Raw genomic sequence first — 24,777 nt, forward strand, 5'->3', positions numbered from 1 at the left:
GTGGCAGTTTAACAAGCACTTCCAATGAGACTAACACAGAACTTCTTGACTCTTAGAGCTGGGGAAGGAAAACGAACCTCGGTGAAATTTGCATATATTCATAGCCCAGGTGGATTTTTGTTTTGTTTTGTTTTCCACTGGTAGCTTTTGGAAACTGATATTTAACTAATTGTTTTACTGATGAATTTTACTCCTGAAGTAAGAGGTTGAGTCAGAAATAACCTACTTCCCACCAAACCCTTGACCAAATCAAAACTTAAGATAACAATCTATATTCCAGGGTACTTTTAAGAGCTACCAAATAGACCATAACATTCTTGGGAAATAGTAAAGATAAGCTGTCAGTTTTCCTAGGTAGATAGAAGAGCTGACAAGGCAATCTTCAAATTCCTTTCTTTTATTCTAAGAGCTCTGAAGTTCTTAAAGTGGATAGGAATTTTGTATTTTAGTGCTACAAGTTCTCCAGCACCTAACACCATCTTATTCAAAGGTCTGATATTATTATTGCTGCATTTTATGCATTTATAGTCACTTTCTATTCCTACAGTAATTTCAGAGGAAGTATTTTTACTCTCACTTGGGTTCTATTACTAATCCAGTAACTGCTGTTCAGAAAATTCAGTCTCACAGTCAGGTGGTTTCCTAATCACACTTCACTCAATTTTTAAAAAATTTCTCAATATGATAGCTGTAATGTAGTTTACTGGAGAATAAGAGAAGCTTAAATGTTTAGTGCTATATTTCCAGCATCCAGAACAACGAATGACCCAGTACAGGTACTTATTTGCTGAAGGAATTCTAATTCTGCTGCTGAGAAAAATTAAGTAAATCAATTAGTTCTTTGGGGACTCAGTCTAAATGATCCCTAAAGTTCCATTCAGTGGTAACTTTTACGATTTCTTATTTTGGCTCTAAATACTCTAGAAAATAGTGGGTGAAAGCAATGTATTGCTTAGAAAAATATCAATTGGTGGAGATTACAAATAGATGGTTCAAAAGACATTAGTATTTGTTATAAATCATGTGTGCGTGGTATCATACAAGACAAAGTTTAAAACCCTCTATGATTGCGACAAATTGGTTTTTTAACACGTGACCTCAAAAGGTGGTTTTAAAATGTCGTTATCATCATTTTATCACCAGTGCCTAGAACAATGACTGGCTCATAGTAAGTATTCAATAAATACCAGTTAAATCAACTGCGTAATATTAACATTCCTTTTGAACTCTAGCAGCAGCTGGGTCTTTACCCATCCTTAGAAAGCGATGGAGCAGGAACCAGAAATCCCTTAAAAGGTCAGGGCCAGTAACAAGGCTGAGCTAAGCACGGGGCAGTACTGGACAGGCTTAAAGCACTGAAGGAAGGGAAAGAGGACCCAAAATACGCCTGAGAGGGAAAACACACACACACACACACACACACACACACACACACAGCAACAAAAAACAAGCATAAGAGGAAATACGTTTCCACAGTGAAGGCTGATAGCCACTGCAAGTACCACAGGTCAACCTGTCACCAGGCGGTCACCCTGGGCTGAGATCTGAGGTAACTACCACCGAAGCCCTCGCCTACCCAGACCCCACTTTTAAAAGGTTCTCAGTAAGTTCATCCGAGTTCGTTAGCGAGAGAAATCACAAGCGCTTAATGCACGACCTATCTCTCCTCAATTCCATTCAAATAACGCAGCCAATAGGAAAATCCTCCGCCCTGAGCAAAGGACTCCGCAGAGCAGAGACAGCCCTGGAGGCAGGTCTGCCCTGAAGAGGCGCCGCACGGCCTGACTGTGGCCTCCGGAACCCGAGGAGCCCTCAGCCGGGCAGGACAACCTTCCTTCCCCGGCTCCGCCCTTCCAGGTTGGTCCCAGCCCCCGCAGCCCGGGCGGCCTGGACCACACCCGCTTCCCTCCGGTGGCCTGGCCGCCCCCGCCGCAGTTCGCGAGAGCGCTCTTCCTGGGGCGGGCGCACGCCCAGGGCGCATGCGCAGTGGCCGAAGGGCGCCTCCCTGCCCGGATCTCGCGAAGTTACGTTAGATTGGCCGCCGGTGACGGGTGGCCGGGCCGGGGGCGGGAGGACTTCTGTGGTAGGAAGGGAGGTCCATTCGGCCGGGCGCGCCGCCCCAGTGCTCTGTGGGATACTGGAAGTCTCGAGCGTCTCCTCCCGGTTCCCAGCCCTCCTCTGGCCCGCACTCATAGAAACAGTCACACACCCCCTGCCTCCCCTCTCCTCCTTCTCCGCCTCCCCCTTCCCCCCCTCGCGATAAGAAGACCCGGCGGCAGGAGAGGGGATGAAGATGGCGGACGCGAAGCAGAAGCGGAACGAGCAGCTGAAGCGCTGGATCGGCTCCGAGACGGACCTCGAGCCTCCCGTGGTGAAGCGGCAGAAGACCAAGGTGAAGTTCGACGATGGCGCCGTCTTCCTGGCTGCTTGCTCCAGCGGCGACACGGACGAGGTCCTCAAGCTGCTGCACCGCGGCGCCGACATCAATTACGCCAATGTGGACGGACTCACTGCCCTGCATCAGGTCTGTGCGCCCCAACGCCGGCTCTCCTGACCCTGCGGGTCCTCGTCGGCCTTCCGCCGAGGCCTCCGCTCCGCTCTCGGCCTCCTGAGGCTGGGGGCGGCGGGAGACTCCTTGCTGTGGGGTGAGGGGGGCGGCTTCCCGCGAAGGAGGGAGGGCGAGAACCGGTGGAGGGAGGGCACTGGGCTTGAGGCCCCCCTCAGACCAGTTGGTGGTGGAGTAAGGGAACTGGGTGATTTCCGGGGCAGGGGTAAAAAGGACTGTGGTCGGCTAAGGCCCCAGGGCCATTTGTGGACGTGTGTCTGGGATTTGGGGTCGAGGTGCGGAGCAGTGGAGTGGGGTTGTGGTTGGGCCCCCAATGTCAGTAACAGACTTGGAGGATGGGGGCTGCTGAAGAAAACGACTAACAAGAGGCATTAGGGACACTTGGGTAAATGGATGTCTTTGGTTTGTTAGGTGGGCATTGGATTTACTGTAGTTTTTAAGACTTGGTTACAAACGATGATGATAATAATAGTAATCAAGAGCCCTAAGCCGAATGCCCGGAGCAGACGATTTCCTGTTTTCTCCTTTATTACTCTTGGTCACTGGGGAGGAGGGAAAACGGGGTGTAATTAGCCGATTTGCACCGGCTGAAAGGGAGGGGATGGAAGTGAATAGGGTAAGGAAGCGTTCTAAAGGACTTGCCCACCGCGGGACCGGAACGTAAAGAAGAATCTCTTACTCCGGGAAGAGTTTGCCGCAGTGTCAGAGATCCTTTGGCCCCAGGTCCTGGGGTGTGTATTGGGGTTAGAAAGAGAAGAATAATGCGAGGCACTCTTTTCAAAGCCGGTTACCAAGCTCAGATTTTTCTTTTGGGGGTGGGAAAAAGGAAAGCTGGCCACAAACTTTTCTCAAAATGGATGCTTTGTGCATGTTAAAGTTTTATAGTAGTCTGATTGGGATCTCTCAATGTTAGCCAAATAAGGAGAAACTATTGGCAATCCAGAGATAATGTTGCTTTGCCTTTAACAGGCCAAAAGCAACACAAGCACGTAGAGTTCTGCATAAAAAGCAGTTTTTCAGCGGTGATAATAGGTGTCAAGACATAAACTCTTTACATTTTCTTAGTGGGCAACTTGAAATTACTAGGAAACGACTTTGTAACAATAGCTTCCCCTTACATTGAGAAGACTTATAAACTAACTCAAAGTTGCTTTGGTTGTATGTGGAAGATAATAGCTTTATTTGGATTAATACTGTAGCAAAAACTTGTTTGGGAGGTTGAAACTTAAGGCTTTATATTTTATGCATATTACTTTGCTGCCTTTTAAAAAGAGGTGTGTGGTGGCATTTTTCCTTTTTACTGCTTCCTGTTTAGTGAATGATGACCGTTTTAAGTTTTATATAATTGAATTCTCATATCAAACTTGGCTTATAGCCTTTGTTTACAAAGTTGACTGGATGAACTATAATGACTGACAAACTGCAGGACAAATCTGGAATTCAGAATGTGGTACCCAGTAAAAATGTAGCATGGTTTTTAGTTCTTTTCTCTGTTCCATTAATTTAGAATGTCTAATGTATAAAAAACTTTTTAGTTGGCTGAGGTTTATTTTAAGGCATAGCATAACTCTAAAAACATGGTGTTAAGAATGAAAGAAACTGGACATTAGAAATGATAATTATGTAAGATGAATCTTTTCAGATTTCTTTCAAATTAATTTACATGGTTTAGTATGGAATTGATTCGGAAAGACATTATTGTATGCTTTAGGTCAGGATACAGTTGGATAATGGTTTATATCAGTATGCTTTATTAAAATTCTCATTTAGAAATTTAAAGTTGTTACTGTTGTTGGGGAACCCAATAGTATTGGCCTGGAGGAAGAGAAAGTTTCTAATACTTTTATTGTTATTGGTTAAGGTAGAGAGAGAAAATACACGTAACAGGCTTCTTAAAGTTTTTTTTTTCCCCTCAATTTGGACATGTTGCGAGAATTATCATACTTAATAATGTCTTCCTGATTAACTGAATTCAGCAGTTACTTTGCCATTATATAGGTGTTCTTTTTATTAGATGTTTTGTTTTAGCTGACAAGCGCTTAAGCAGAAGTTTCTAAGTTTATGCATAATCATTTGCATACCTTTTTGTAATTTATCTGCACACTCCTTAAGTCAGTGAAGCCAAAGTCTTCAAAATATTAAGCATTAAAGTTTTTATTATGTTTTCTCCATCCTCATATCTGATTTATTAATAACTCTTGTACTTTTTTCCCATTGTGACAGAGAACAAGGAGTTCACTTTGAGCAAATTCAGAGCAACAGATAGTGAAAGGTGATAAAGAAAATTTTTTAAAAAGAGTCACAGGAAAATTTCAAGCTCAGAAATCTCTTGAATACTGATTGCTTTAAATACTAAAATTATAAAGACTAAAATTGACCCCCTGATTTAATAGCCCTTGAATATGTATATATATATTGTTGCTTTGCCTTTAACAGGCCAAAAGCAACACAAGCATGTAGAGTTCTGCATAAAAAGCAGTTTTTCAGCGGTGATAATAGGTGTCAAGACATAAACTCTTTACATTTTCTTAGTGGGCAACTTGAAATTACTAGGAAACGACTTTAACAATAGCTTCCCTTACATTGAGAAGACTTATAAACTAACTCAAAGTTGCTTTGGTTGTATGTGGAAGATAGTAGCTTAATATATATATTAATTTAACCTCTTGAAAGCTCATAGAATACTTAGAATGTTTTTACCAGATTAATTATTGGCTAGTCTTTTGGAATATTCATTTACATCTTTGGTATTGATCAAGTGTCTCAAATTTCACTGTCAGAAGAAAAGTTTTAGGAACTTTATAGCCCACGAATACACTTCTTAATCTAGAATTTTACTTCCATTTCTAATATAAACAGCTTATATTTAAAAGGTTCTTTATTTGGTTGAATGTTCTCTGTCAAAAGTTACAAAAGGTAGTCAGTTTGCACATTTTTTTTGGCGGCGGGGGGATAGAAATATGTGATCCATATAGAAGATTCAATTTTTCTAGTCAAATTTCCAGTATGGTCTCTAGAATAGCCTCTTTCCCCCAAATGCCTTCCAACAGATAGAAAACAGTAGAAGTTTAATATAAACTTTTGACTTTCTAGAACTGAGATCTAGAGTAGATTTTCATTTTTATCAATGGGCAATAATCAGCTCTGATTTAAGGGCTACTTGGTAGAGTTTTAATACTATATGATCTATATGTTTCAGTATACTTTATAAAGATTTTAGGAGAATAATAATAGAGTTTTCTATAGAATGTTTTACTGCTGATTATTCCTGAAACTTATGTGCATAAAATACAGGACTGAGATTTCTTCCAACAGTTTTGAGTTTAACCTTTTGATTTTACTTAAAATCTTGTCTACTTCTACTGTGCCAGTGACTTCCAGGTCAATTTCCAGTCCTCACATTTCTGCAGAGCTCCAATCCTTCATTTCCACTTTTCCATGATGACAGAGTGTTGATTTAAAATAAAATATTATCCAATATATTGTGATTTTATATTTAAAAATAATCTTCAAGTAGTGATGTAGTAAATAGAGGTCCACCCCCTTTGCCATAGAATAGCAACTATTTATTTACATCAATATCAGGAATTTGTTCAAATTCAACCTGAAATGAAACTTTTCTTCACCAAGCCTACTCTTCTCATGGATACCTCTCTTTCTGATAATGATGTCATTAATCTCTAGATCAGGCTTTAAACATATTAGTTATTGTTTACTCATTCTCCTGTCTGCATATATCTAATCAGTCTTCACAGTTGCTTTGGCATCAGTTCTTTTTCTTGCCACTCTTATTATCAGCCTACGTCATACCTCTTTTATTTTTATCCCTAGCGTATAGTAATGGCTTAATTGCTTTCTCTGCTTCTTCTTCTCCCTGGTCCAGTTCAGCATTCATGCTGCTATCAGATTAATCTTTTAATAATATCATTTTGATTGTGTCATGCCTTTCCATAAGTTCAGATTTAAAGTATTTCACCATTTCGCTTATACCTGATATATCTCCATTGTGTTATATCCTTTACTTTTTTTATTTCCATGGCTATGGCCATGCTTTTTCCACCACCAGAATATACTTCCTCCTCTTTGCCAACAAAATCCTAGTGGTTCAAACCAGTTGCCATCCAGAAAGAATCTTTCTGTTCTTTGAATTTGTATAATACTGTGGGAGTGGAGGGGTCTCTCTCCTCTGGGGTGCTCATTGTACCTTATATTTTGCCTCTGTGCTGCTATTAAAATACTTCTTACTGAATACTGTGTGTGTGTATAAGTTTACCTTTCCTGGTTGACTGTAAGGACCCAATCTTCTACATTTTTGTATTTCCAGAGCTTAGCACATAGTAGGTGCTCACTAAAGATTTGTTGAATTTTAGCTTTTACCTTGTACATAGATATGAAGTTTTATAGTTATTTGTATGTTGTGAGATAAATCATTAAAACCTTCACACCCAGACACTTAGGGTATGGTTTTTGCAAGTAGTAGAACTTGCGTTTTTATAAAATAAATAAAAACTTCATTGTGGATCTTCTGTGCAGATATTTTTAATATCTTGAAATTTAAAAAAAAGTTTCTAATACTAGCATCCTTCCTATGAAAAAAATCCTAAACCAGTTTAAATATTAAATGATAGAAAAATATTCACTTGAGTCATCAATTAATTTACTACCTTCTTTATAAAGGTCTGAATTAGGTCCTATGGAGGAATACAGAATAGAATTAAATCTATGTTCTATGCTATTATAATTTAAAAATAAAGTTTCTCTTTTACTTTTCAATACAGACAAGACTTGCAGATAAGTTTAATGTTCTATCCTTCTGTTCTTAAAATAGAAATTTAATCAACTTTTAAGGGAGCCTTTTGAAGTTTCTTTGAAAAATATGTGACTCCCCTCTTGTTAGTAAAAAGAATACTCTTGTGCAGTCTTCTCTTAAGTGCTTAATCTTCTCAGTTCACTGAATCATAATCTGAAATGTAACTCTCTTTTAAAAAGTATTCTAATGGGGCTACTTAAAGTGTTTTCTCACCAAAAAGGAAAAGAGACTGGAAGCAGCTGATACTGAGTCTCCTGTTGTAGAATAGTGTGATTGCTTTGTATGAGAAATCTCTTTAAAACTGAATATAGACTTTGTAATTTTTTTTTTTTTTTTTTTTTTTTTTTGGTTGGGGATGTTAAGATCTTAGAAGACTCTGTTGGATCCCTTGTAAATAATATTAAAATCTGTGTTTTTAAAAATGTGCACTATGAGTTATTTTCTCTACATAATTTTATTTACAAAGCTATACTTTATGCTGATGGCTCTTAAAACTTTTTATTGAAATCATCCTAAATCTGTTTAAAAAAAAATAAACAAACAATACTTCTAACCCCAAACTGGCCCCTCACTTCCTGTAAATAAATGGACAACCCTAGCCATATATGGGGGGTGCTGGTAGAGCACCAGTGCCCACACTGCTGCTGTTATAATACCTTCTGTGCAGTTGCTGCCTTTGTGCTTCCTGGCAACAGTTTTGTGGTCTGACTTTGAAGTGTCATAACCAAGACCATCTTTCATATGCTTCAGCTACAGTGTGATTGCAAGCTGTGACTGAGCATTTTCTAGTATAGTCAGGTAGAAACATTAGATGGAATAGAGGAAAAATTATTTTCATCATCCATTTGTTGCCACATTTTACAGTACTGTTCACATAAGTACTTTAAAAACTATCTAGTTAGATGATTTTAAAAATATAACTATTTAGAAACTTTTGGGGGCGAGGTGAGATACAGAACATTGTTTTGTTACTGCTGTAACATGTTACTTCTTGACACTTCCTGAAATTGCTATTTTCATTGCCTTTCTGCCTGCCCAAGATTGCAATTTTCACCCCACTTTTCTTTTGAAAGTTTGTAAGGTTCCACAATCGTTTGGGAAATCGAGTATTAGCATTTTGGTATATCTTTTTGAAAGGTTAGAGACCTTCCCACAGTCAATTTGAGTTTCTTCTAAGTTGTGGTTGGATATGTACTAGTCATGACTTATCAGTGTTATTCAGGAGGGAGATTAGCTGGTGAACATTTGCTGAGGATTTGTTACATGTGAAACATTGTGGTAGGTAGTTTTATAACCAGTGTCTCATGTAATTCTCACAAAATCCCTTTTCTCTTGCTCAAGGTTACCAAGATAATAAATGGCAGAGCCATTTCTGACACAGGTCTATGTGATTCTAGAGACCAAACTTAACACTATGTTACATGTCTTCTTTTAAGACTAAAGAAGAAAATGTTCTTAAGTCTCCTAGTCATTATGGTTGCTGATTAATAGTTGGAGGTTTCCATGTTAATCAGCCAAGAATCAAACAAAACACACGATAGACACCATTTTTTCTTCATCTACTGTTGTTTTAGCTAGTCAAAACTTTTAAGAGCATTTCTGTGGTAATTGAAATGCAGTGATCCTATATCTAAATTAGTCTTAGAATCTGCCCTTAATTTTAGGAACTGCAAAGATTGTTTTTGACTGACTGTTGCATGCATAATGTTTGATCAAGTGCTTTGGGAAGTACAAAGGAAGTGAAAACAGCAACAGTACTCTCCTTTTTTTAGGACAGAGTTTATTTAATCTTTAAACATCTTCATTTTTCTTTATCCTAATAACAATTTATGTTAATGCTCTAGGCATTTTTATTTTTACTTACTTACTGTAAATTCCTTATACACAGACCCTTAACTCTTTAGTGAAAAGATATAAATTTAAGTGAACTCATATCAGCAATAGTGAAGGAAAGGAAGGAAGGAAGAAAAGAGAGAAAGAAAGCTTGTCAGTACCATTTAGCTTAATCTCCTGAAATTTACTTTCTGTACAGTGATTATTGGTATTTATAATTAGGACTTGAGACAGTCTATGAAATGCTAATAAAGTTGCCTGCGTTAACTTCTGAGTTACTAAAACAAACCTTTTAATGTTAATCATATTTGATTTGAATTGGAAGCCTTTTGTTAGTAGGAATATCCAAGTCATTAGACTGTTCCATTCTTTAAATCATTTTGCAAAATTTAGCCAAATTATATTTCAGATCTTACCTTGGAAAAGGTAATAGTTTTCTTCTTCTTAGTGATAAGAGAGAGCACCATTTGAAATGTAGTTTACTTGTTGTCCATCAGATCATTGGTTCTTGAAATTTTACATTTCATGGACCAATAAATTTTTTTTTTAATTTCAGTGACTAAAAGAGGAGGACCTAATATTTATGTTGTCATCTTAGAACGTTAAAAACAAACAACCTGATCACATTCTACCATCATCACTTCATGAAATTAAGAATATTTTAACAACATGTGGTATCTAAACAAAGGACAGTGGGGACTCATATATCAATCTATAAGATTATTATTCTATTGACAACAGATGTTCTTGATGCTCTTTCATGCAAGTGGAGTAGTTGAGGATGAACAGATTTCATAGCTCTATTCCTTATACATAGTCTCCAGGATACAAGAGAGTGCAGGTGGTAGCCAGTCTCATCATCAGGGTGCAAGTGCCTGGTCCCTGATCACCCAATAAAGAGTGAAAAAGAATTTACCTGAAGAGATTCGGGAGATCAGTGAAAGCTGGTTTCATATTTATATTTCCTCTGCACATGTAATCTTCCTCTGATATGTATTTCCCAGCTTATTTATATTAGGGCACAGCTCAAAGCACAAAATGTGGACTTGGTTGACCACTGGGGTGCACAGTGATTCTTTCAGTTACTGTTTAAACCCTAAATTTGGCATTTATACACTACCTGCTATTGTTAGTATAGCTTATCTCCAGACAAAATAGTGAATTCCTTCAAGTGGGGAATCTGATTCATTTTTCTTTAAATCCTCTTTGGTATCTGTATTTTATTTTAGCAGGTGCGCAGTAAATGTTTGTTAATTAAAGAAAAAATGAACATAATGTAGACTAACCTTGTGAAGAGCAGAGTTCACAGAGAACAAAATGATGACAGTGTAGGGGTAAATATAACAAAATGATGACTGTGTGGGTAAATATAATAAGTATTTTTAAATGTTCTCATAAAAAAGCTTATACCAATAACTTACTTTTATAATACTTATAATGTAAAGGTAACCATTATTATGGTCAAAATTGATCAGGATCTTAGTTCTTTTTTTTTAATGAAATGTATTCTGATTACCAATACAAGTAGAATTTTGCTCAGTTTATGTAACATACTTTAAAAATGAATTTCCCTAAACAAATCATTAGGTGTTGGTTTAGAAAAGAAATCTCTAGCATACTATCATTAGAAGCTAATCCATATTTTCTAATGATTTTAATGACTTTTTTCCCTAAATAACACGTTCACTATGGATCCCTGTATGTCAGTATTTTCTGACCTTATTAGTATTTTGGTTGTTTATCTTTTCATTGTCGTGCTGGCTAACCATAAAAAGGCAAAGATGAGCTCTGTGTTCCTGCCCTAAGTGTGCTTGCTCTACTCGAATGCTCTTTCATGGGTGGAGACATTCCACATCGTCATGTGTTACATAGGCATTTCTGAAATGACATTCAGTAGAAACCATGGAAAGAAATGAAGGCATTCCTCAGCTGTCACCTTTTCAGTAATCTATTTAAATACATTATGTGCATTGAGTGAGATACTGCACAGGGAGAGCTTCACTGAATAAAAAGCATTACTTTAACTTGATTATTAACTCATATGAGCTGAAAATACATTTTTTAACATGTTCCCTAACCCCCCACCCCCCAAAAAAATCAGGTTGTAGAAGTTTGTGTCATTTTCTAAAATACTTGCATGGTGCAGAGGAGAAATTTTGTGAATTGATACCCTTTTAGAAGTTAGCCACAGGGCAAAGTGTATTTTCCTGGATTAATAATGTTAAAACACACCCACACGTCAATTACCTTTACTTTGTAGTAAACAAACTGATGTGTATACATTTTATTAGCCTTCAAATTTATTTTAGTTGGCTGTAAACTGAATCCGATATTTCTACGTTTGCTTGGAACATTCCTGGCACTTTTCTTTTGGAGCTTCAGCTCTTTTGAATATCACCAGCATTGAGTTGAGTTTGTGGTTTTTTTTTTCTTTCATTCAGGAGAGTTTTTAAATTTTGAAAATGATAGTCATTGGAGATGTGTCTGGTGAACAAAGTAGATCATGGGTAATCATGGTTGATAAATACTATCACTGATAGACAATATTTTCTATAAAGCTTATTCTTAGTTGAAACATGGTCAAGGAGACCATCTTGGATTTTAGTCTCTTTTTACATCATTTGGACTTGAGTATGCGTCAGAATTTCTTTATGATTAACCTAGGGTACTCTTCATTTGTATTTTAGATTTTGCATGAAACAAGTCAATAGCTTACATAGCTTATGAATTGAACGTGGTCTTTTTTTGTGGATGTTTGTGTTTTCCACGAAAGATTTTGATGCTGCTGTTGCCAAATCATAGCACTGTATTTTGTTAAGAGCTATTGTTTTTCTCAAAGATATGTTAATTTATACAATTTTTCTTAAAAGATTAGAACAGATGACATGTTCAGCAGTTTCTATATCCTTCCCAAGTACATGGAATGATCTGCATAAAAATTTTGCCTCATCTTCAAGTTTTCCCCTTTCAAAATGTGTTGCTATTTAACTCTTTCAGCCATCTTTTTTTAACACTAAAATATCTAAGTTTCTGATTTTCTCAATGTGGCATACATGAAAATGTCTCAAGTGCTTATTAAGCCTTCAGTGCCTTCTATTCTTGCTTTCTGTCTGCTCCATCTCTTTTTATTTTTAAACATGGCTTACTTTCAAGTTTGTTTATTCTATATGTTTTTTTTATTCCAAACAAAAATTGAAGAAGAATAATTATTTAAGTAATTAAAACATCATAGAAAAATATAAAAAAGAAAATAAATTCTGTTCAAATTTTCAGGCATGGAGATAGCTAGCCACATTTAAAATTTTGGTTGACTCTCTTTATCAATCTCTATCCAATATATAATTTTCTAAAAAAGGGATTATATTTGATTTTCTGGTTTATAACCTGCTTTCTAAATTATAGTTTTTTAGAAATATTTCTATATTAATGGATATTGGTTCCACTGTGTGAGCTTGTGTGTACATGTGTGAGTACACGTGTAAATCCCAAAATCTATTTTCCCAGTCGTCTGATGATGAATATTTAGTATATTTTCAGTTTCTCATGGTATGGTGGATAGTATACATATTTGCTCATTTGTGACGTTTTATTGTTAGGATTGTTTCTTAGAGATTTCACCTGCAATTTTATGTTTTGCCCAAAATAACATGTTTCAATGCTTGTTTGTGCAAAAGATATTTTCAGTGAAGTCTTCTAATATAGAAGGCTAACCTTGAAAGTACTCTTGCTGACACAACGTCTGTTGATTCATAATGTGATGATGTTATCGTTCTTCTCTAAGGTATCCAAAAGAAAATCTAATTTATTACTTTATTACTCTGTATGTTAATAAAATTTGTATATAAATTGCTTTAAATATTAAATAGTATTTGTATTTATAGATAAATGATGCTGTTCGTTTAAATTGGTGATATTTGTACAACAAATACATAAATCATTATTTACCATATGCCTGGTATAAAGTCCTTGCCTACATGTAGTGTATAATCTAGTTAGAATAGAGACATTGGGTGAGATGAAAGTTTTTATTAGGAGAACTTAACATAGAATGTCAGGAAAGACATTGCTGAGAAAGCTATGTTTAAGTTATAGGTAACTTAACAGATGTCTTGAGTCTTTCATGACCCTGCTCCCTCATTGTTCTCTGAGTGTCCCTAATCAGTTTCCCTTTCTGATCTTCTTTTTTTTTTCCTTAAAGAATAATGTCCCAGGGTTCTATGTATATCTCTATTTTTTTTCTTTTCCATATCACTCATTCTTACAGTTTCACCTGTCTTCTTTTCATATGATCTGTTCTCCTGGGTATATAATCCACATCTTATTTTTGACATCATCAATCTTCTAATTACTACAGCTTTAGGTCTTCTTGTGTTTTCTCCCTCCACTTCTGACATATAATCAATATCTCCTATCATGGACACCTGAAAAAGAAATACTCTCAAATCCATACTACTTTTTATATGTTCCTTTAAAAGAATTAAAGACCTACTCTGCCATGAACTATTAAGTGCTAGGGGATATATTTATAAACAAAAGAGATATCAACACTATCCTCATGGAGTTTAAAGTAAAGTGAAATTGCTTCGCTATCAGGAATGTGCAAATCAAAACCATAGTTAGATACCACTTCACACCCACCAGAATGGCAATAATAAAAACAACAGATAATAACAAATGTTGACTAGAGTATGGAGAAATTAACATCCCTCATACGTTGCGAGTGGTGATGTAAACTGGTGCAGCCACCTTCAGCCACTTTCAGAACAGTCTGGCAGTTCCTCAAAAGGTTAAACATGGAGTTGCCATATAACCTAGCAGTTCTACTCCTATGTATATACCCAAGAGAATTGAAAACATGTATTCACACAGAAATGTGTACATTAATGTTTATAGCAGAATTATCATAATAGCTAAAAAATGGGAACAACACAATTCTGTCAGCTGATGAATGGATAAATAATATGTGGTATGTTTTGTTACTGAAATCATTGGAATGTTATTTGGCAGTAAAAAGACACAGTACTGATGTACTGATACTTGGACAGCAGATGAATCTTAAATACATTATGCTAAGAAAAAGAAGCTAGTCACAAAAGACCACGTATTGTAGGATTCCATTTATATGAAATGTTCAGAATAGGTCAGTCTATAGAGACAGAAGATAGATTAAGGGTTGCCAAAGGCTGTAGGTGTTGCGGGGAAATGGGGAGTGACTACTAATGGGTATAGCATTTCTTTTTAGAGTAATAAAAGTGGTCTAAAATTAATTGTGGTGATTCACATTGCACAACTTGGAATATACCAAAACCCTTTCATTGTGCACTTGAAATGGATTATTGTATAATAAGTGAATTAATTTTTAATAAGCTGTTATATTTTTAAGGAATGCAGTTATTTATTAGTGTCCATCACTAAAAACTGAGACACTGGCAGAGGCTGTAATTCTCTTCTGCTAATTCCCCAACCCCAGCCTAGGCTTGGTGCTCATCATGATGGCAAAAGAGAGAGCCAGTCATTGTCCCTGTCCTAACACAGCTTGCAGTGTATCTGGATAGCTAGATAAATATAAGGTAATTACACATTTTATGTCCATTGTGTGTAACAATACGTAGTGGCTGTAGCACAGAGCGCTGTATAGAAGTTTCTGAAGGTGCATCTCACTTAGCTGTGGGGAAAGGAAGCCTTCCTGGAGAGAGTTACCTTTAGCGCTGCTGAGTGGGGAGTCAAGGTTGGCCAGAGCTGTGAAGGGAGGCTGGGGTATGGGAAACTGTTTCAGGGAGAGGGAATATCATGTGCAAAGAGCTGGAGGTGTATAGAAGTGTTGAAGGATTTTGATCAGGTTAAATGAGACAAATTTTCTCTTTAAGAAAAGTCACTTTGGCTGCAGTATGGAGGATGCACTGAAAAGAGGACAAGATGGAAGGCAGGCAGACTAGTTCAGGAAGTTGAGTAGTCTAGGAACAATGAACTAGCTTAATGGCAGTGTGATTGGAAAATAGTAGATGGACTCAGGACATCTACTTAAGAATTAAAATTTGTAGGAATTGGAAGTGGTTTGGCATGAGGGAAATAGAAGCAAAGATGTGCGTGAAGCATTGCCAACTAGGTGAATGGAATGCTTTTCAAAGGATATATTTATTCAGTAAATACTTTGTGCTTACTGTGTAGGTCAGCAACAGAGTATATTTGAATGCTACTGGGAGTGACAGGCAGTAAACAAGAAATTACAATCACATGTGAAATGTATGCTGAAGGATATGTATAGGATGTTGAGCGAGCCTGGAGGAGAGATGGCTTACTTACAAATAATATATAAAAATCTCATTTGGAGGGTTTTTTGTCTTGGACGTAGCCTGTTTTCTTAGGTCTTCCTGGTTCTTGGGAAGTGTGAATACCAAATAGAACAGAATTTATGAGGTTACAGAAAAACCACAGGATAAGGATTCATGCTTAGATTTTTTAGATTTTTGGTGAACTATCTAAAAATACATGCAAAATTTTGTGTTTGTTTTTTTGTGTCTTTCATTTCAGAGGAATTAATTAATAACTTCTAAGAAAGGTCAAATTTATTTTTATGATATTGTGGAGGAGGGCATATTATGTGTTTTTAGCGATATGGGGAGGGGTAGAGCACAGAACTGTTGGGAGAGGAATTAAGGAGTGGTAGTAGTAACAATCTTAGAAGTCTTTTATTGCCTGAAATAATGCACTGTGAAAATGAGGTCATAGGTTAAAATGAGAAGTGAGAGTACATTTTCTCAGAGCATGCTGGATTTTGCTAAGAATTGTACAGTTAAAGTAATTATTCAACAAAATCTGTAACTTCTTCAGTTTCTAAATGTACTAAGTTACGTTTTCAGGGAAAATAAAAGTAAAATACTTGTTCTAACATAGAAACTTATACCTTGATACAGTTTTTCGTTTGCCTAATGTATTTTAATATTTTTTCTTATTTGCTCAAAATATTAATAGAGTTGCTTTGAGTGTTTACATACATTAATGTTTTGTTTTTAAGTTTCACAATTAATGAGAAAAGCAGCAGCTCTGCAGAGAGGTTGTGTGGGTTACTTTGACCTTGAGTAATCATCATTGGATTTGTTTTAGCTTAAATGAAGTAGGAAGTGGTATTATATGTTAGACCTTAACTCAGAATTAAGATGGCATCTTTCCCCCCTTTTAATCCACCCTTGACAGTTAAAGCCAATCTTATTGGGGGTGGAGGGTGGAGGGAGAGTATGTCTGTCTTTGTCTTACATATGAAATGGACTGATGGTATATAAATTGTTCCCTTTCAAAATACACTTAAGTTTCAAAAAGTTAGTTGCAAGACAATATACATGGTATGATTCCATTTGAGGAAAAATGTTGTTCGCATACAAAAAAAAAAAAATCTGGAGAAATTACCCCAACTATTAATGATTATATCTGGGAGGGAAATAGGGAATATCTTGGGTTATGTCATCTCTGAATCTTTTACGACAAGCAGAAAAAAGTGATGAAGATGAATCTGAACTGGAGAAAAATGCTGAAATGGCTCCTTCAGTTATGTATTCGGGATTACATATAGAGATACTGACATAACTAATGCTAGTCTTTGGCCAGTCAAGGAAGCTGGTGTTGGTGGTTAAGTAGTTATTTCTGTATTATGCCAGTCTTTTCTCTGAACCTTTTATTTCATAAGGAAAGACTGATTGTCATTGTGATGGATGCCTTGGGAGAGTTTTAAAACAAAAAAGAAAATTAATTAGGGGTCTAGTTGGATGTATTTTGAAGCTTTTGACAAGTGAACTCTAGAAAATTCAGAGAAAAGATAAGTGTAATTTCCAAAAAGGCAGGTAGTTTTTGAGGAGTAAAGAAGTTTTAAAAGATACAATTTGGAGTTCAGAATTTTAATCAGTTCTAGTGGGAGAGGTGTAAAGGAAAGATCTAGAAAAGCAATTTCTATACAGTGAGCTCTTTTGCCTTGTTTTATATGAATATGAAAAGCATTTAATGATGAATATGTTTCAAGAATGAATTGAAAAAATGGACACGTGCCTAAGAATTGACTCAAGAATGCTGAAGCCCAGAGTTACATGAATTTTGTGAAAATATTTTTGAAGACGGTGAAGAAAGGGCTTTTAAGGGTTGTAAAATGGAGCAAGAATAGGAAGAAGGAAATAACTGATGGCACAGCATTTAATTTACATGTACATTTGTTTGAAATAGCCTTGTAGTCTAACTGGCAAAATTCTAATATCCATTATTAAATAGATAGTTTTAGAAGAGATTATACTGATCACTAGATGCCAGTTTGAGTTTTCTGAAAACAAGTTCTATGTTGACCTATCTTTACTTCCTTTTTTGACAGTTGGTAAATTCAAATGAGGGAAATGTTGCAAACCTAGTGTAGCTTGATTTGTAGTAAAGAACTTGGACACGTTCTTGTTAGATCTTTGTGGTTAACATGACAAAAATCTGACGTGAATATTAGCAGGATTAGATGGATTAACCGCTGGATGAACCATCACATACACGTCAGCCTACTGATTAAATCACTCAGTGTCAACCCAGAGGGAAGACTAAAACAGTGGTCTGTGTGTTCTTAACCCTATCTTATTCAACGTTTTAGTAAATAAAACTAGAAATTGAGAGAGAACTTCAAAAGGCATGAGAGAGTAGTATGAATTTATTTAAACAATAAAATGAAAAGATAATAAGTATTCATGTAAAATTCTGTATTAAAATACTGATGACTACATGTTGCTAGAGAGCATTTTTGGCAGACATGAGAAAAGGGTTACTGAAAGTTTAAAAGCAAGCCCAGCATCTGATGACAGTATAATCATTTTAAAATGAACTAATTCAATGTAAAGCTAAACTAATATTCAGCCTAGATTTTTAAAAAATCTATTCCTCTATACTGTGAGATCACATATGTAGAACTGTGTCTTGTTTTACAGTTTCAGATTTGTCTACTGGTTCAGCAGATCTTGCCAATTATAGCCTTCTTTTGATTACCCACCAGTGGAATGGCTTTGTATAACAAAATTATTTCTACAGAGAAAAACCTGTATTCCAGTCCTTTTTCTAGAATTGTTAACAAATTTATACGTAATTGCACACACATTTGTAAATCTTCATGTACCTTAAGACCCTCAAAATTATCAGCTCAACTATTTTCTTGTGAGTCCCTTGAAAATAAAAGGGAGTCAGTTTTCATAGCCACATAATTACCCATTGGTATTAGACCAACGACTAGTAGGAAAATGTTAAAAGGAATTCTTGTACATATTAGTTAGGATTCTTTGTTTTAAGTAAGAAAAGGCCATTGGAACTAGCCTAAATAAAGTACTTCACTGTAAGATTATACAGATATCTTACAGAATCTGGACTTCCGGAATGAGTCAGAGCCAGGAAGTATATGCAACCCAAGAGGTAGTCTAAGTTTCTCATCATTGTTTCTAACAAACCCATTTTATTCTTTTTTTTTTTACATCAAACTAGATTTCTTGTTTTCCCAGTTCAGAAGGCAAAATAAAAGGCCAACAACAATTTCAGAGTTTATATTCTGGTCTAGATATCCAGAGAGATTGATCTCCTTTTGAGTTCTAATTCCAGATTCCCAGGAAAGGGACCACTTGATCCAGCTTAGGTTATATATCATCTTAGGTCATCAGGAATAGCTGACGGAGCTGGGTCCCTTTGAACAAACATACCTAGGCTGACTGTAATTCTAACTAATGTATTCTGAGGAGATGAGGAAGACATAAAGCTTGAATTAATAAGTGAGTTCATAAAGAAGCAAATAATGATTGTATAAATAGACAGTCTATAAAAATCAAAAAACATAAACAAATGTTAAATCTTGAATCAACAATTCTCACTTTTTTGTTTCAGAATCCTCTTTATACTGTTAAAACTTGAGAACAGACTACACCAGCAAGTAGAACTGGGGAAATCTAAATAAGATAGATGGATAATGTCAGTGTCAAGGGTATCATATTACTCTATAGTTTTTGCAAAATTTTATCATTGAGAGAAACTGAGTAAAAGAATATCTCTGTATTTCTTAGAACTACATGTGAATCTACAATTCTCTCAGGAAAATAATAATATTAAAAATTTTGTCTATTATTATTTTTGTCCATTATTATTTTAATGTAAAAAAATGAAGAACCCAAAGATTTTTTGTTTATGTTGGCTGTCTTTCAGTATTTAACAAATTAGAAAATAAAACTCAAAAAGCTTTAAAATATTTATTTATTTAAAAATAACATTATATGCCATTGTAAATAACATTTATGAAAGATAAGTATTTTGCAAGTCAAAAAGTTTAATGAAGAGAGAGGCATTGTTTCACATTTTTAAAATTTTAATGTCTTCCTTTATGGAAGATAAATGGCTCCTCATAACTTTCTGCATCTAGTCTTTTGTTATTTCACATATATAGCTTCTGAAAAACTCTGCCATAAACTTGTGAAAGAATAAGAGTATTAACCTCACCAGACTTCTGTAAAAATTTCAGAGAACCTCTGAGCTAAATAAGTGAAGGCGTATACCATGTTCATGGTTTAGAAGATTGAATATTGTAAAGAAGTTAATTCTCCACAAGCTGTTCAAAGATTTAACACAAGCCCAACCAAAATTCCAGTTGTGTGTTTAGTGTGTATGAGAGAAATAACAAACATATATAAATGAAAAAGGCCATATATAGCCAGGTTAATCTTTAAGAATAAGAAGTTGAGAGACCTTAATTTACTCTGATGGAAAATAGATGGAACTCAGTCAACCTGTTCATATGGAAAAAGAGTTAATCTTGACACCCTGAACTTTACACCATACACAAAAATCAATTCCAAATGGATTGTAGAGCTAAAGGTGAAATAAATAAATAATAGATATTGGGGAAGGTAACATTTGAGACTGTCTTTATAACCTTGAGGTGGGAAAAAGATGTTTAAGCAGGACACAAAAATTGTTAACCATAAAAGAAAAGACTGATTAATTGGACTACATTAAAATGAAGAATTTCTGTTCCTCAAAAGATAACATTAAGAGAAATAAGCTTCAGAATGGGAAGATATTTGTCATATACAGTTAACATAGGACTTATATTCAAGTGTGTGTGTGTTAAACTACAAATCAGTAAGAAAAAAATACAGTCAAGCATGTCACAAAAGATAATGTTTGAACGATGATAAAGGTACAAAAAGTTTTTCAATGTCATTCATCAGAAAAATGCAAATTAAGACCACAATAAGGTGTTAGTATATATCAACCAGAATGGCTAAAATTAAAAGACTGATAATATCAAATGCTAGGAAGGATGTGGAGAAGCTAGAATTCTCATACACTAACTGGTATAAGAAATATGTAAGATTTCAAATGAATTCAAGTACTTTAAAAATTCTCTCTCTTGCTAAGTTAGGCATGTATAATACCAATGGAAACATTTACTCTGGATTAATACACTGTGTAAAGCTAAAATTTCCCAACAGACTACTGAGGCTCCTTGTTAAACTGGTTCATTCAAAACTGTTAGAATTTATATTTATAGAGGGTATAGATTCTCTTATACTTATTAGTTGGTGATTGAACTCAGTATTTCATGAATTTAAGTTGTATTTGTTGAGTGCTGTGTGTGTGCCTGGCTAGGAGCTGAGGAATACAGACAGGACTTTGCTCTCATTAATCAAATAATGTGTGCAAGTTGTGTTGAGTATTTTGAAGGAAAAGCATAAAATATTGTATATGTCGATTATATTATAGTTAAAATGAATAATAAAATATTACAAGGGAATGAAAGGCTTTGAGAGTTTGGCTGGGATCTCTGTGGAAGTGAGGATTGAACTGTGAACTGAAGGATGAACTGGAGCTGGTAGAGGGTGAAGAGGTAGGTTCTTGCTGGTAGGAGGTTGAGGAATAGGTTCTGGCCAAAGGAAACAACATATAAAAGTCCTTCATCGGAAGGATGGAGTGAGCAGGGCTTGCTGGATGAACTAGAAGTGTGACTAAAGCACGTGGATGAGGGACGAATGGTGCCACACGAGGTATAAAGAGTTAGGTAGAGGTCAGATCTAGTAACCTGGGAAGCCCTGTTAAGACAATTTCATGCTGAGAGCTCTAGAAGTGCATTGGAGAATTTTAATTGCCTTAATGTAATCAGATTTGCATTTTTCAGAGACAACTGCTGCCTATAGAAAAGATCGGGCTATGGACGAGTAGGGAAGAGGGAGTTCTACCAGGGGACCAATTCCAGAGAATATTACAATAGTTTAGACAAGAGATCTTTTCTCAGATGTGTCTTTAACAAATAAGATGTTAAAAGGCATGCTAAGGGGAAAAGAGTGTAAGAATTCTGTGGTCACTTTGAGATGATTCATAGAACAGGGATAATCAGATTTTGCTAGAATTTTTCATAGTCTTCAAAATGTCCTGAAGGAGGTGAGTAAGGAAGGAACTGAACCTAAGTGGTCTGAAGGAGGTTTAGTTTTAGGAAATGGTGAATAGTCTGTGTAGAAAGGTTGGGAGGATGGTTGGTGGGAAGCCCAGAAGTATAGACTCAATGTATAAGTTGGTAAAGAATTTGTAACACTGGAGTGAATTAAGTGGACTGTAGGAGAATTAATATGGGTTATGGAAAGTAGCAGCTTGGAAGACATTTTAGTAGTTCAGCTCTGAAATGAAAACATTCCTTCCAGTCTTCCTTTGACTTTATTTGGGACAGTAAGTTTCCTTTTTACTGAAAGAGTTGGTTTTTGGATCAATATTTTATAATTTTTATTTTCTAGAATTATGTGCTGAAGTTACAAAGCGATTTTTATTAGAAGTTATAAGAAGTTAGGAATTGATACTTTTTTTCTGCTTTCCCTTTTCACGTCAGTAATGTTAATTTTCTTAGCCACTAGCTACATTCTGTGCTTTAATAGAATTTCATATACTTAATACTAAGTTGAGAACTTTTTAAATAATTTGAACTGTTTTCATCTTTGTACAGTGGCTAACCCTCGAAATTGGAGGGTTTTTTTAAATTTGTATGTTCTAGTAATTCATTAACTGATTTTTTTAGGAGTGAAATTCATAGTGTAATAAATAAGATCTAAGACATTTTAATTTTGTGTAACTCTTAAAAGATCAGCAAAGTAATTAATGGAGATTATATTTTGAAACATACTTTTAAGATTCATTTGAATTAGCTGTCAGTTATACCATCCAGCTCTGTTTGAGTTGCGTATTTTACATAGGCCCTTCTCTTACCCAATAAACTCCTCTCTTTACTCCCACCCAAGTGATAAATATGATTTGTTGCCAGTTTACAAAATGATTCCTCCTCTTTTTATTGTGAGAATAATACGGTATTAAGTAGAGGCCATGGTTAGGGCATAGAACTTTTGGTTTATAACAGGTTCTTATAATAAGCATGAGAATTAATAAGTCTCCATCTTCAGAGGGACCTATTTCATTGGAATAATAAATAATAAACATATAATAATGTTTAACTTTACAATAGACACAGTTTTAGGCAGTTATATTATCTCACAACAATCATGTGAGATAAATATTTTTATTCTTATTTTTTCATTATACCAGTGAAGAAAATGAGATATGGTTGTGACTACAAGGTCACAACAAAGCTTATAAATTGCACAGCTGGGAGTTAAATCTAGGCAGTTTGACTCAACATTGTTCTCTTAAACACTATGTTACAGTGTTTCTGAACTACTGGAATCACCAGAGTCTACCCCTGTCGGTATCCCGAGGAATCCCTGGGGCTACTTTAGGTCAGCAGATAGGCCAGAGCATATCTGATAGATCAGTTATTTTCTAAAGCTAAACCAGTGGGGTGTTCCAAGAAACTCCCTATATACAGCCAGGGAGCATGAAGCTTTGCTTTTGCCAGCTGACATGCTCTTCTGTCCCAGAGCTTACTGTTTATGATTGTAGGTAAGATTAGACAAGAAATTAGGACCCTGACTGATATGGATATGGTTACTTTTTGAATTGTCAGTCCTCGGTTCTAAATACCTCTTACCTGAAAAATGTTAACTGAACATCTGATGACTAAAGTATAACACACAGCTAGCAGGTCGTTAGTCTTACATTAATATGTTATGCTTCCATTAAGTTCTTTAAAATGTTTGTCAGAAGACATTGTGTAAAAAGCCTTATTAAATGCTTTTGTTTCATTTTCAATTTACATATATGGAACCATATACCTGCTTTTCTGCTAGCTTCTTCTCTTGTAATAAGTCATTTTTTCCATTACTAAAAGCTTGTTTGTTTTTATTGGATAATCTGATTCCAAGTTTAGAACTTCTACGTTTTACAGGACTGTGGATGACAGGGAGATAAAAAACGAAAAGACTACAAGAAAAGCAGTTACTAGTTTCAGCAGAAAATTCAAAGGCATCTGTTTTTTTCTATTATTAACTGCTCTCTTCCTATTTTGGAATAAAAGTAAAACCAGAGCCTAGTTTAGGTATGGTGGTTATCATTGATACTTACAGTGTACTGGAAGCATTATACTCTTTGAAGAGTTGAAATAATTAAACAATGCTTTGGATCATCACCTTGTTTTAAAAAGAAGTGAATTTTTAGGAAAGATTCAACACTTTAAAATCTTACAGTGTCTTGCAGAGTAATTAACATTATTCAAAAAAAGCTTTATATAGTAAAATGAATTTATGAGTTAGTATCCTAACTGAACATTCCCAGTCCCAGAGACGTATTTATATGAAGAAATCTTCTATTCTTTCAGAAATGTACTGTAGCAAACAGTCTGATTTCTCCCTAGGCTAATAATGGTGATCACTCCATTTAGAATACTGTGAAGACTTATTGACTTACATATCATAGAGTATAGCAGTCTTCTAATTTTTTAAAGAAAATAGATTTACTGTAATACACAGTAATAAAATTAGGTTAAGGCCACCATTAATGAAAGTAGGTAATAGTAGAATGAATTTTCATCTTCCTTTGAAGGTGCTTGCTCTATTTACCAATTTCTCCTTTCATCCCCTCCCAAGGAAATATTCTATACTTTAAAATTTTCATTTTATTCTGTTTGACTTTTTTTTGACTTAATCTTTTTATTAGTATAAGCTAAATATCTTTGGACATTCAAAATTTTTTTCCCAATTTTGACAGTCAGGTTTACATTCTTAGTAGTCTTTGAAAGCCAAACTGTGTTTATCATAAATGAAAAATCATGAGCAACGTGTTCCGGTAGAACTAAGACAGGGATTAGGACTTGTCTTAATATTCTCTTAGGTTAATTGGGAAATTTATCAAAAGACATTTTACTTCTCTTTTTTATCTTTTTCACAAGAGCTGTCTTCTAGAAGGTGGCTGCACTCCTCCCATCTGCCTCTCTCTTTTACTAATATACATACCTTAGAGAGCTTGGGTGAGAAGAGCCAGAGAATTATTATAACCTATATTTATGTATTAATGAAGTACATTTTAAACTTTAATTATGCATAAATAAAAATAAACTTAGACAATTCATGAAGTATAATCAATCTTATATACAATAAGCAATGAATAGCAAACTAACTTTTTTTTCTGTTGATATTTGCTAAATGTT

General features: G+C 35.3%; 1 protein-coding gene across 6 annotated transcripts in view; it reads left to right on the forward strand.

The window, feature by feature from the left end:
* The first annotated feature begins 2,144 nt into the window (after window positions 1-2,144).
* Window positions 2,145-24,777, forward strand: part of PPP1R12A (protein phosphatase 1 regulatory subunit 12A) — a 129,134-nt gene continuing 106,501 nt past the window's right edge. For 5 of the 6 annotated variants that reach the window (XM_032493709.1, XM_032493710.1, XM_032493708.1 and 2 more), the window contains exon 1: window positions 2,288-2,524. In XM_032493709.1, the coding sequence (XP_032349600.1) occupies window positions 2,288-2,524 (237 nt within the window). Of the gene's footprint in view, window positions 2,525-24,777 lie in introns of all 6 variants that reach the window. The other variant, XM_014554548.2, reaches the window with a different exon arrangement.

The sequence above is a fragment of the Camelus ferus genome, chromosome 12, assembly GCF_009834535.1.
Source record: "Camelus ferus isolate YT-003-E chromosome 12, BCGSAC_Cfer_1.0, whole genome shotgun sequence".
Classification (NCBI taxonomy): domain Eukaryota; kingdom Metazoa; phylum Chordata; class Mammalia; order Artiodactyla; family Camelidae; genus Camelus; species Camelus ferus.